The following is a 14,225-nucleotide window of genomic DNA, read 5'->3' on the forward strand; positions in this document are numbered from 1 at the left end:
TATAACGATGTTCATAGCAGTTGTATTCATCAGTTCAGTGACTGAACTGAACTGTGTCCAACTCTTTGCAACCCCTGTGCCGCAGCGTGCCAGGCCTCCCTGTCCATCACCAGCTCCTGGAGTTCACCCAAACTCATGTCCGTTGAGTCGGTAATACCATCCAACCATCTCATCCTCTGTCATCCCCTTCTCCTACCCTCAATCTTTCCCAGCATCAGGGTCTTTTCAAATGAGTCAGCTCTTCACATCAGGTGGCCAAAGTATTGGACTTTCAGCTCCAACAACAGTCCTTCCAATGAACACCCAGGACTGATCTCCTTTAGGATGGACTGGTTGGATCTCCTTGCAGTCCAAGGGACTCTCAAGAGTCTTCTCCAACACCACAGTTCAAAAGCATCAATTCTTTGGTGCTTAGCTTTCTTTATAGTCCAACTCTCACATCCATACATGACCACTGGAAAAACCATAGTCTTGACTAGACGGACCTTTGTTGACAAAGTAATGTCTCCTGCTTTTTAATATGCTGTCTAGGTTGGTCATAACTTTCCTTCCAAGGAGTAAGCGTCTTTTAATTTCATGGCTGCAATCACCATCTGCAGTGATTTGGGAGGCCAAAAAAATAAAGTCTGTTACTGTTTCCCCATCTATTTGCCATGAAGTGATGGACTGGATGCCATGATCTTAGTTTTCTGAATGTTGAGCTTTAAGCCAACTTTTTCACTCTCCTCTTTCACTTTCACCAGGCTCTTTAGTTCTTCTTCACTTTCTGTCGTAAGGGTGGTGTCATCTGCATATCTGAGGTTATTGTATTTCTCCTGGCAACCTTGATTCCAGCTTGTGCTTCTTCCAGCCCAGCGTTTCTCATGATGTACTCTGCATGCAAGTTAAATAAGCAGGGTGACAGTATACAGCCTTGACGTACTCCTTTTCCTATTTGGAACCAGTCTGTTGTTCCATGTCCAGTTCTAACTGTTGCTTCCTGACCTGCAACAGATTTCTCAGGAGGCAGTCAGGTGGTCTGGTATTCCCATCTCTTTCAGAATTTTCCACAGTTTATTGTGATCCACACAGTCAAAGGCTTTGGCATAGTCAATAAAGCAGAAATCAATGTTTTTCTGGAACTCTCTTGTTTTTTTGATGATCCAGCAGATGTTGGCAATTTGATCTCTGGTTCGTCTGCCTTTTCTAAAACCAGCTTGAACATCTGGAAGTTCACAGTTCACGTATTGCTGAAGCCTGACTTAGAGTATTTTAAGCATTACTTTACTAGCGTGTGAGATGAATGCAATTGTGCGGTAGTTTGAGCATTCTTTGGCATTGCCTTTCTTTGGGATTGGAATGAAAACTGACCTTTTCTGGTCCTGTGGCCACTGCTGAGTTTTCCAAATTTGCTAACATATTGAATGCAGCACTTTCACAGCATCATCTTTTAGAATTTGAAATAGCTCAACTGGAATTCCATCACCTCCACTAGCTTTTTTCGTAGTGATGCTTCCTAAGGCCCACTTGACTTCTCATTCCAGGATGTCTGGCTCTAGGTGAGTGATCACACCATTGTGATTATCTGGGTCGTGAAGCTCTTTTTTGTACAGTTCTTCTGTGTGTTCTTGCCACCTCTTCTTAATATCTTCTGCTTCTGTTAGGTCCATACCATTTCTGTCCTTTATTGAGCCCATCTTTGCATGAAATGTTCCCTTGGTATCTCTAATTTTCTTGAAAAGATCTCTAGTCTTTCCCATTCTATTGTTTTTCTCTATTTCTTTGTATTGATTGCTGAGGAAGGCTTTCTTATCTCTCCTTGCTATTCTTTGGAACTCTGCATTCAGATGCTTGTATCTTTCCTTTTCTTCTTTGCTTTTTACTTCTCTTCTTTTCACAGCCATTTGTAAGGCTTCCTCAGACAACCATTTTGCCTTTTTGCATTTCTTTTTCTTTGGGATGGTCTTGATTCCTGTCTCCTGTACAACCTCCATCCATAGTTCATCAGGCACTCTGTCTATCAGATCTAGTCCCTTAAATCTATTTCTCACTTCCACTGTATAATCATAAGGGATTTGATTTAGGTCATACACGAATGGTCTAGTGGTTTTCCCCACTTTCTTCAATTTAATTAATATTCATAGTAGTCAAAAAACTGGAAGCAGTCTAAAGGTCTTTCAACAAGAGAATAAATAAATGGTGGTATATTTTAAAAATGGAATACCACATGGCATTAAAAAAGAATAGACTAATGATATATACAGCAATGTGGACATTATGTTGAACAACAACAACAACAAATTTTAGACACAAAAGTACATACCATGTGAAGCCATTTACATCAGATTCCAGAAGAGGCAAAACTGGGACTTCTCTGGCATCTGTTGGTTAAGACTCTGAGCTCCCAATGTAGGGGGCATGGGTTTGATCCCTGGTTGGGGGACTGACATCCCACACGCCATATAGCCAAGAAGAAAAAGTAAAGAAGAGGCAAAACTATTTGAAGATGATAGAATTCATCTTCAAACTCTTTGCCTCTTTTTTTTTTTCAATTTATTTATTTTTAATTGGAGGAAATCCTTTACCTCTTGAGGGAAGGTATGAATTAGGAAGGAACACAGAAGAATGTTCTGGGGTGCTAAAAATGGGCTTTGTTTTTAGTTTGCATATATAATTTTGTTTTATCCTTTAAATTTATATACTTTACTATATGTATATTGTACTAGATCATGTATGTTGTACTACTTCAATTAATAAGTGAAAATGAAAGATCACATAATTCATACATTGAACATTCAACCATTTAGAAAAAAAATCTTCCCATAGGAACATTTTTTAGTGATTCAAAGGAAATATTTATCAGAATTCTTAGTGTTACTTTTTAAAGCAAACACTTTGTGAGATATTATTTTTTATAAATTTATTTAAATATAGTACACATACAGAAAAGTGCAGAAATTGTAAGTATACAGCTTACTGAATTTTCACAAAGTTTACACGTATATAACCAACACCTTGAAAATACTATCAGAACCTCAGGAGTCTCCTTTTGCCCTCTTCCAGTCTCTACTGTGCTACCTGTGATTATTTAGTATCCACTGTGGATAGAGCATCTGTACCTCATCTTAACCTTCCTCCAAAACTAGTTTGCTAGCATCTCAAAACTATCCCCTCCATAAACACTGCACCTATCCTCCACTCCTCCTCTTTCCAGCAGCAGCCAGGTCCTAGAAGCTGCTTAAAGAGGTTTTCAGGGCCACCATGGGCACTGGCAGTCTAAGATCCTAATGAGTTAACAATGGGAAGCAGTTTGTTTTATCACAATATGGTCATTATTCAAACGTCCATAGCCCTTTTTTTAAGGGGTCTATAGGAGATACTGGATTGCCTTATCACCAGTCTTATACTTGTCTTTTCCCATTAGAGATCAGTGGACACTTGAGCATCAAGTTTAGAATGAAAGTACCTAGATCATGAAAAATTATAATGCTCATGTGATTTCCCTTTTGGTCCAGTGGTTAAGACTCCATGCTTCCACTAACTACAGGGGGTACAGGTTCAATCCCTGGTTGGGGAACTAAGATCCCACATGCTGCACAGCATGGCCTCAAAACAAACAAAAATTATATCACCCCTTAGAATTTATATGATACTGTAATGCTTCTACAGAGATTTCAAGTGGTCTTCCAACTGTCATCCCACTCATATCGCCATTATCCCTGGAAGGGAGATAACCAAAGGTCTTAACTCAGCAATCCTTCTGAATGGGTGAGGGATCCATGATCACCATGGAATCAGGTCATAACTTACCTTAGTAGCCTGAGTGCTCTTTCCAATAAATTTATACTAGATTTTACCAGCTCTGTATTTCCCTATAAGCAGCCCCTTAAAGTATTTTGTGATCTGTTGGTTCTTCTCCCCAGGATGTTGCCCCAAAGCCTGTTGTGATCTCTACTCCCACGCCTACCATCGTACGCCCTGGCTCCCTGCCTCTCCATTTGGGCTATGATCCACTTCACCCAACTCTTCCTTCCCCAACCTCCGTCATCACACAGGCTCCCCCATCCAATAGGCAACTGGGGTAAGTATAGAGAGCAGGGAGAAGCAGCAAAGCTTAAATCTCTTTCTTCTGTATGAAATTATTTTATAAAATAGAGACTGTTTCTGAATTCTCAAGGAAAACAAGTTACTGAAATTGTGTCTCAAAATGAATTTTTTTTACCCCATAAACAGAATCTTCTTTACCTTTTTGGTAGGCAAGCAAGTATTTATTTGAGCGTGTACTTCCTTAATTTGGAGGTTTAATACTTATTCAGCCTAAAAGAATCCTTCGAACTTTAGTGGTTGAGGTCACACAGGGAAGTAAATATTTAGTTCTTGGCCTCAATTTTATAGAAGTTTATGGAGGAACTACTGAATGAGGGCCTGAAACCCATTAAGTCATCTTTTTTTAAGTCTGGTTGTTCCCCTCAGTCCCAGTTAGGGTTCTTGGTCTTTGCTATTCCTAATTTTGTCTGTCTATTTGTCTTCACTCCTAGCATGGCCCATGCAGATTTCCTAATGGGATGACTTAAGATCCTGTCTCCAGGTACCCATGGGTTTAAGAGGTTGTTGTCAGGCTTCAGCCTCTGAAATCTTATTGTTTTCTAGACCCATTAAGGAAAATACAAAGGGATGGCTTCCTTCTTAGACAGAGTAGAACAAAACATGGAAAGGAACGGGAGTAACTTACTCAGATTTGGCTATCATATGACATAATTCAGCTTTGCAAAATGGCAACTTTGGGAGAAGTAGTCCTTGTCTAAGGCAGCACAGAGTTTTACATGCCAGTGGTAGGAATGTTTATTTATTTGTTCTAAACTCAATAGTTAGCTTCCCTCCCACTTGAATTCAGTGGTGTTTGCTTAATTTGCAAGGTGTAAAGATCTTGCCATTTCTCTCCATCTATAAGGTAAGGTAAGTAGTATTCCCTGCTTTATCTGCCATCATGAGGGTGTCAACATTTTACAGTGTTACCATAACTAGAAAAGACTGGGAAATCTGCTGTAATTACAGGAGGAAGATCATTGGCAAAAGGGTCTGTATTGTGAGCATTTCACTTCATATCTTCTGTAGGTCTCCCACCGGCTCCCTCCCTCTCGTCATGCATCTTGCTAATGGACAGACCATGCCTATGCTGCCAGGGCCTCCAGTACAGATGCCTTCTGTTATATCGGTGAGCTCTGTAGTTAGGGCAGCCAACCCTACCAACACGTGAAGCCCTCCCTTCCACCTGAATGCTCGTAAACACACATGAGCCCCAGGGAAACATGGGCTCTGGTCTGTATTAGTTGAGCATGGCAGCCTGCCCATACTTTTCACTAACCTCTGCCAATCCAGCACTATGGAACACTAGACAAAGGCTCATCTGGACCGTTGGCTCCTGGTCTAGGAATTGATCTTGCCAACCTGCTGATTGGCTTATTTCACTTGGCACTAACTACCTCACAAATTGCCCACCACTTTCCTCAAGATAAAGCCTCAGCCTTTCCCATAGAAACTGTCACAGCACTGAAGGAGTAGATCCCTTATCCTGTGGTGCTCCATGAGGGAAGGTATTTCCCAGACTTTCTGCATGCCCCATGGGCAGGGTGCATAGAACAGGCCCTAATGTGCCAGCCTCAAAAGCACTTCATTTGGGGAAGCTATTGCCCCACTAATAGCATTATGTTCCCTTCTGATTTTTCTTCCTTCTCTTGGTCCAGCTGGCCAGACCTGTCTCTATGGTGCCCAACATTCCTGGTATCCCTGGCCCACCAGTTAACAGCAGTGGTTCCATTTCTCCCTCTGGCCACCCTATGCCATCAGAAGCCAAGATGGTGAGTACATCCCAACCTGGAGCAATGCTGGCCCTTCTGAAAGAAGTGGTATCTTCTGGGGCTTGCAGAGCTAAAAGACCTACCCAGTTGTGGGGTCTGGAGAAGAATAGACCCTGATTCATGACTCTTATCTCCTCTCTTCCACCTTTAGAGCCTGGTACATAGGCCATGGCAGTGAAAAGAAGCAGCACAGATTGTTTGGATGGAACTCTTGCTGTTTCAGTTCCAGGGTGACAGATGGAGGGTGGATGAGTGGGCAGGAGAGCTGGCCAAGAGGTGAATAACTGCGTAACCAGCCCCTGGCCAGGTTCCAGGGTAGAGCTTTCATCTGGACACTATTGCTTCAACAACCCCCACCCTCCAACTGTGCCCAGGATGATAGTGAGGGAACAGAATAGGTATTTTAGGGGTCGGTCATGTGCACTCTCTCTCTCTATGTCATTTTCTTTTAATCCCTTTGTTAAGGGAAAATCAGTGTGGGAATTTTGTCTGTAAGGCCAGTAATAAAATCTAAGCCCACTTTTCTCACCCTTAATAAAATCTCACCCTTGACAAGCTATTTTTTCTTATCTTTTACCACAGAGACTAAAAGCTACCCTAACCCACCAAGTCTCCTCAATCAATGGTGGTTGTGGAATGGTGGTGGGGACTGCCAGCACCATGGTGACAGCCCGTCCAGAGCAAAGCCAGATCCTCATCCAGCACCCTGACGCCCCGTCCCCTGCCCAGCCACAGGTCAGTTAGACCCTTGGATGGGGAAACCAGCTTGTCGCTATTACTCTTTAAGTCATATCTTGTTTTTTCAAGGAGCAGGAAAATGAAGGAGGAATGGATTTCAGCCTTCTGGGCTTCGACTTGCACTTTGTTTCTTGTTGACAGTTTGACAGTAGCAAAATGCACTCTGCTTCATCCATCCTTTTGTTAGATAAAATGCAAGCAGACTGGATAATGCAGAACTGCCACAGAGGAGGTCTCAGTTTTTGTTTTCTGCTTTTTTGTTATTGCTACATGTGAGTGCTCTATCTGCAGAACCCTCTAAAATGTGACAGAACCTCATTTCAAGCTACTTTATACAACAGAGTCTCTAGTCTCTCCTATCTTAACCCCCACCAACCCCCCAAAAAACTTAACTGATTATATTTATACAAAAATCAGATACTAACAATATATTAATAAAATATGATGTCACAGCATTAAGATGGCTCAGTAAACAAACATACCCCGAAAAACACTTTTTCCTTATCAATTTAATCTCTCTTTATCAGGAGAAATTAAAGTCTTAAAAAAGCCAGAGAGATCTTCTTTAGAAGCCCAATTCCTTTTTTTCAAGGAGTCCTCAGTCTTACTGTTTCTCTGGAAACTGAGTGAGCCTTGGTTCCGTACTGTCTGTACGGGTTAGGTGACAGCAACCTGATGGCAGTTTGTAGAGTTACATCTGTGGCCCATCCCCTTTTCCTGATGTCACCACCTGCTTCATCAGTTACCACCACATGTCCTAACATTTAATGACCATATGCTGCCTTAAAGCTTGGCCAACAACAAAAGCTTTCATTTGAGTTTTCTTGTTAGAAGCTAAGCCTGCCCACCTTCCTGTAACCACTTCTGGTGCCAGTCCCTTCTAGAAATGGTAAAGCAGCAGCCCCCTTGCCCAAACTGTGCTGCTTCCCCTTGAGGAAATGACATGACTTCATTTTTAGTTACCACTAATTCCTTTCCTTCTTCTTCCCATGTTTCTCTTGGTCTATTCTCTTACCTCCATTCCCTGCATGTATTATTAAGTTGCCTATGAGAGAATAGGAATCCATCATTTCCTTTTTTCCATTCTCCTCCTCAATCACTAGTCCTTACATGTGTACCAGTTAGCTCAGGACAAAGAGCAATTTGAAAATCACAAGAGAATCTGTGTAAACTTCCCTTAGTACAGTGAGAAGCAGCAACCCCAAGGCCTGTAGCTCATTAAAATGAGTTTGAAATTTCTTCACTTTTTTTCTTTTGGGGGAGAGACTATTAATCTAAATAATTAAAATTATCTCTTCATTACCCATATTACTGGAGACTATGATTCAGTAGAGCCTGAAGTAGAATAAGATTCTGTTTTCTTATGAGTTTATGTTTATCCTCATGTACCTGATTTGAGCTCTGGCATTGGGAAACTACCAATATAGATGTTCTGTAATAGCAACAGATTCAGGAAGAATTTATTTTTGGCATTGTTTTACATTACATAGTTTCTTTTATACAGATGGTTGACCTTTCTATATTTTAATTTTGGCCATTATTATAAGATTGGTCTATCTTCTTTGAATACATACCAGCTAACAGAAAAGGAAGATGATTCAAAAGTGCTTTCGAAACAAGAGACATCAGCCTAAAGTTTAAAAATAAAAGATAAGGGCTTCCCCATCGGTCCAGTAGTTTAAGAATCCACCTTGAAATGCAAGGGACACCCATCTGATCCCTGGCCTGGGAAGATCCCACATGCCATGGGTCAGCTGAGCGTGTGCACCACAACTACTGAAGCCCGAGTACCCTAAAACCCATGCTCCACAACAAGAGAAGTCACCATAATGAGAAGCCCTCAGAAAGCAAGGGGCGAGTAGACCCCGCTTACCACAGATAGAGAAAGCCCACTCATAGCAACAAAGACCCAGCACAGCCAAAAATAAATAAATTTTTTTTTTAAAAAAGATGGTCTCAAAAAAAAAAAAAAAAAAGATGGTCTCAGGGGCTTCCCTGGTGGTCCAGTGGTTAAGACTTCACCTTCCAATGAAAGGGGTGCAGGTTTGATCCCTGGTCTGGAAGCTAAGTTCCCACATGCCTCGAGACCAAAGAAACATTTGGAAAAAAACAACTAAATTGTAGTAAATTCAACAAAAACTTAAAAAAATAAAAAGATGGTCTTAAATCACCAACTTGTAAAGGGATTTTAAAATGTTTTTCTTTAAAAAAAAAAATGTTTTTCTTTTTAAAAACAAACAGAACAAACAAAGCAGGAAGCAGGGACATTGTTGGGATGATTAATGACTGATTATAAATAAAAAGAATATACCAGGGGTTCCCTGGTGGCCTAATGGTTAAGATTCCAGGCTTTCACTGCCAGGGCCCAGGTTCAGTCCCTGCTCAGGGAACTGAGATCCCTCAAGCCTCATGGTACAGCAAAAAAGAATTTGCTAATTAATATATATCTCCATGATAGCTCATATCTCACTGATGGTAAAATCTCTTCTCCTTTTCTGGAACTTACAGCATGCAGTTGTTTGTCTATATTGCTTGGCCAAATCAGTAATTCTCCAATTTTTTATCCCACAGTCTCCCTGAAAGTTCTCCTGACACTTCCCCTGATTATAATTTCCCTGCCGACCATATTTCCTGTTAAGAAACAAAAAATGATCCTAGTTTCATTTTTGTCTGTCTGTCTCAGAAATAATCAGAGTTTCAAACTTATTTTGTCTAAGTATGGAACTGAGAAGACTGAAAGGGAACAGGAGGCAGAATGAGGAACTACTGCAAAAGAGAAGCTAAGGGCCATAGTGAGACTTGCTATGGTGACAGGCTGGTAGATCCTTTAACCAGATCTTTGCCAGATCTTACATCAGGTTTAATTTGGAAAGGATTGACATTCCCTTCAAGTAACTCTTCCTTCTGGGCAACAGGTCTCACCAGCCCAACCCACTCCTAGTACTGGAGGTCGACGTCGGCGCACGGTTGATGAAGATCCAGATGAGCGGCGACAGCGCTTTCTGGAGCGTAACCGGGCTGCCGCCTCCCGCTGCCGTCAAAAGCGGAAGCTGTGGGTGTCCTCCCTAGAGAAGAAGGCTGAGGAACTCACTTCTCAGAACATTCAGCTGAGTGTGAGTGGGTCCTGGGTGCTTATTAGGATTGTTGAATCTGGAAAGTGATGTTGAATCATGAGAAAGTGGGACAATATAGTAGAAGATGATAATTCTTTAAATTAAGATGGATTCAGAACATATGCCAGGAAGAATACAGAAAGAATGTCTTACCAGTCAGACTTGAAATCTCTTCCCTGGGAACTGGAAAGTTCACTCACCATCTAATCCCAAGTCTGCTACAGAATGAGTCATCCATAGACCCTTTAGGATGAAGGAAAATAGATGAAGTGCCCCAGGGTGCTCTGTTAAATCATCAGTAAAATCTGCCGGGTAGTGGAACACCTAGAGGGAAAGTATTTGTCCAGATGCAGCTTAATAAAAGAAAGAAAGGCCTCTCTGACCTTCTGAGATGGCCTAACTCTGTCTATGAAGTGTGTTTCTTCCCCGAATGAGCTTTCTTTCGCTTAAAAAAAGAAAAGAAAAAAAAACCACACAAGTACAAATAGAACAGTTATAATCCAGATATTTTCTTGAATATTTCCCTTCTTCTGATTTTTTAAAAATATTTAGTTACGCTCCCTCTCCCGCGCGATGGGGTGATCTTCTCTTCACGTCTTTGGATCGACGGGCCCTCGTGCCTCGAAGATGGATTTTCCTGCTTTTATCTAAATAAATAGAGCTGTAACACTGAAAAACAAAAAAAATGTTTAGTTACAAAGATAATATATTTATATAACATATATGTAGTATACACATACATACACACACAGAAGTAGAGATTAAAAATAAAGTCTCTCTTCAGTATGTCTTTCCCAGTCTCATTCTATTCCTTATAGATAAGTTTGTACCTACCAGACCTATATATGTTTCTAATATTTTTCCCATTTTTTAGCTTTTGTAGGGGAGCCAGGGAGGGACTGTATGTCTGTTTTAGCATAAAACAGTTATCTTCTGGAGATCTAGTCATGTATACATACAGAGAACCTACCTAATTGTTTTCAATAGCTGTACAGTGTAGCATTCTATAGTTTGGTTATAAGATTCAGATATTTATAATGTTTTTAACTTTTTGCCAGAACAGCAGTGTTGCAGTGTACATTGTATGCACTTGAGTAAATCGCTCTGTTAAATAGATTCGTGTAAGTAGGCTTTCCTAGTCGAAGGACATATGTATTATTAATTTTGGTGCAATTATATTTACCCTACAAAGGAGTAATTTTTCTGTGTAGAATTCCTACTATCGTTGTAAGCAGCTCCTGTCTGAATTTGTGGCTCTATTGGCTCTGGGCTATCTGAAGCCTTGCTGGATCTTTTCTAGATTCGAAGGAGAAAATCCAGGCAGCCTTCTGTCCTCACTCTGAGGATAGTCAGTGGGGCTTCAAGAGTGGAGCATGAATTTTCTTCATATTCTTTTCTTACCTTCCTCCTCAGAATGAAGTCACATTACTACGCAATGAGGTGGCTCAATTGAAACAGCTACTGTTAGCTCATAAAGACTGCCCAGTTACAGCACTACAGAAAAAGACTCAAGGCTATTTAGGTGAGTGGCTCACAACCTAAGCAATGTCAATCAGTCAGTAAACTGCATGTAATGAGTGTCTCAACTGTTTATAATTTTATAACCCCATTGTGAATGTTCTGGGGGGCCCAGAAACAGATGAGTGAGCAGCCTATGTAGAACAACCAGTCCTGCCAAAAAAATTTTTTGAAAACAGTATCCTAATTATCCTTTTGGAGATAAAGGGTAGCAATATATATTGGGTACCTGTTTTGTATGAGGTACTGGACCATCTTCCCAGTTCTCTCATGAAACAGATATTACTTCCATTTATACTCACTCACATTAATCTCTTACCTGAAGTTACACCGCTGGTGAAGTGGCAGAGTCAGGATTCACATCCAGCTCTTCCTTATTCCAAAGCCACCATCTTAGTCTAAAGAGGATATAACAGCAGATGATACCTTGGGGTTTGTCAAGCATTGAGATTTGGCAGTATGTTTTATCTTTCTATGACAGGATAATGTTGGTTTCTGTTTGTAATCTGTGAATACATAATATATGGCTCGGAAGAGCTGGTCACAGTCATGCTTGGGATAAGCACAATCCTGAAATTAAAATTACTGTGAATAATTTGTTTATGGACAGTAAAAACTAATAAATCATTTCCCTTTACAAATTAAATTCATAGAAATATTGGCTATCAAATTTTGATATATTGAATTATTTTTCCACTAACTATCTTTATCATTTCAAAGATATGTTCCCATAGAAAGAGAGTGACCACATCACCAATTTTAAACATCTCTATTTAAATTTAATTTAAATTAAAACTCATTGGAAAAGACCCTGATGCTGGAAAAGATTGAGGGCAAGAGGAGAAGGGAGTGACAGAGGATGAGGTGGTTGGGTGGCATCACCAACTCAATGAACATGAGTTTGAGCAAACTCTGGGAGATAGTGAAGGACAGGGAAGCCTGGTGTGCTGCAGTTCATGGGGTCACAAAGAGTCAGACACGACTTAGCGAATGAACAACAATTTTAATTTTAATGTGTACTTCAGAGTACAGTCATTCATCCAGCAGATATTGATTGAGCCTGTTCTAGGCACTGTTTTACATGCTGAGGGCGTAATAGGGAACCAAATAGATTAAAGTCCCTGCCTGTAAGGGGCTTATATTTTAGTGGGTGAGACAGACAATAAACGAGATAAATAGGTACAATATATATTATGTCAGATAAGAGTAAGTGCTTAGAAGAAAAAAAATAAAACAGGGAAGATGAATATGAAATGTTAGCAGCAGGGTTGAAATTTTAGATGAGGTGTTTTTTAACTTTTAAGGAATTGAGAGCTAGCCACGCATTAATATGGGAGAAAAGTACTGCAAGCAAGAGCAGCAACAACTGCAAAGACCCAAAGTGGGAGCATGTCTGGCACATTCTAGAATCATCAGGGAGGCTAGTGTGGCTGGATTGGAGAGAATGGGAACTAGAGAGTATTTGGAGATGAGGTAGGAGAGATAATAGGAGCATTTTTCTTTAGGGCCTCATCGGTCATAGAGAGGACTTCAGGTTTTGCTCTACTTTGGGGACCCACTAAAGGGTTTTCAGCAAAATAGCAACATGACTGATCTGACTTAGTTTGAACAGGGTCAGTCTGTTAGAGAGTGAGGAATGAATGGGCAGGAGCAGGCAGTCTGCTTAAGAGACTGTCACAGTCATGAGCAAAAGAGGATGGAGCCTTATACCAGTTGGTGGTAGTGAAAGTGGTGAGAAGGGATTTAATTCAGGATATATTTTGAGGTTACAGTAACAAGGTTTGTTGATGGCCAGATGGGACAGTATATGTGAGGGAAAAGAAGAATCGAAAATTGCACCCCCCAAAAAAATTGCACCAAATTGTTTGGCCTGAGCACCTACAGGAACAGAGTTGCCATTGATTGAGATGGGGCAAGTGTAGGAACAAGTGGACTGGATGGTGTATTAGGAGCTCAGATTTGAAAGCCTCTTAGGCTTGCAGGTGGTGCTGTCAAGCAGGCAGTTGTATGGGTCTGCAATTCCAAGAAAAGGTTGAAGGTACAACTTTGGCAGTCAGGAGAAGATGGTTAGTTTTTAAAGCCATGAAACTGAATGAGATGTTATTGTCAAGACAGAGTGCATAGGTAGAAAAAGAGAAGTTCCAAGACTGAGCCCTGGGTACTCCCAACATTTAGAGATCAGGGAGATGAGAAGGGACCTATAAGAGACACTGAGAATGAGCAGCCAAACAGGTAGGAAGAAAACCAGCTGAGTTAGCTGGGTGTGGTGTTCTGTAAGCCAAGATAAGAAGGTATTTCAGGAAGTTTAGTGATTAGCTATTTCGAATCCTTTTGATGGGCTAAGGAAGACAAGGACTGAGTATTTATCAGTATGAAGTCTATTCATAGACGTCAGTAGGGTTTCTATTCAGTCCCTACAAGAACTCTGACAGGTAGTTAGTCTTTGAAATCACTTGTTACAGCAAAGATATATTTAGTTCCTACTGGGTGGTGTGGACATTGCGGTGAGTACCTGACACAAGACCAGCGAGACTCTCCTATCTTTGAGAGACTCACAGGTAAGGTGAGCACAAGTGTGCCAAAGAGCCCCTAGACCAGAACTTCCTGCAGACAGGAAGCTTGTTTATTCTTTGTCTACCCCAGTGCCTGGCACATGGCCAATACTCGGTAAATCTTTGATGAATGAATGAAGTATGCTCTGAACGCACAAATGATGAAATAGTTAAATTGCCTGAGCATAACAAAGAGGGCTTCACAGAGGAGATAATATTTAAGTTGTGAAAGAAGACGCTGGCATTTATCAGGAGGTCAAAAATAAAATCAACTGTTGGAATTTGCCCTTACTCAACACATCTCTGTTTAAAGAGCCAGAGAGGCTATCCAACGTTTAGTGAAACTCCCTGATTGTTGAGCAACATGGGGATACCTTTGTATGCACCTCAGACACTTGTGTTTAGTAGTAAAATGTTATTGTCACTTTACGTGGAGTGGTATAACTCAGAATAAATGTGTTAAATCA

General features: G+C 40.8%; 1 protein-coding gene across 9 annotated transcripts in view; it reads left to right on the forward strand.

The window, feature by feature from the left end:
- The window catches only part of LOC122680718 (cyclic AMP-dependent transcription factor ATF-7), a 93,134-nt gene that overhangs the window by 72,859 nt on the left and 6,050 nt on the right, over window positions 1–14,225 (forward strand). For all 9 annotated transcript variants that reach the window (XM_043882363.1, XM_043882399.1, XM_043882430.1 and 6 more), the window contains 6 exons: window positions 3,903–4,060; window positions 5,095–5,194; window positions 5,724–5,837; window positions 6,420–6,572; window positions 9,491–9,688; window positions 11,102–11,210. In XM_043882363.1, the coding sequence (XP_043738298.1) occupies window positions 3,903–4,060; window positions 5,095–5,194; window positions 5,724–5,837; window positions 6,420–6,572; window positions 9,491–9,688; window positions 11,102–11,210 (832 nt within the window). The remainder of the gene's footprint in view (window positions 1–3,902; window positions 4,061–5,094; window positions 5,195–5,723; window positions 5,838–6,419; window positions 6,573–9,490; window positions 9,689–11,101; window positions 11,211–14,225) is intronic.

This window comes from Cervus elaphus, chromosome 3 (assembly GCF_910594005.1).
Source record: "Cervus elaphus chromosome 3, mCerEla1.1, whole genome shotgun sequence".
NCBI lineage: Eukaryota > Metazoa > Chordata > Mammalia > Artiodactyla > Cervidae > Cervus > Cervus elaphus.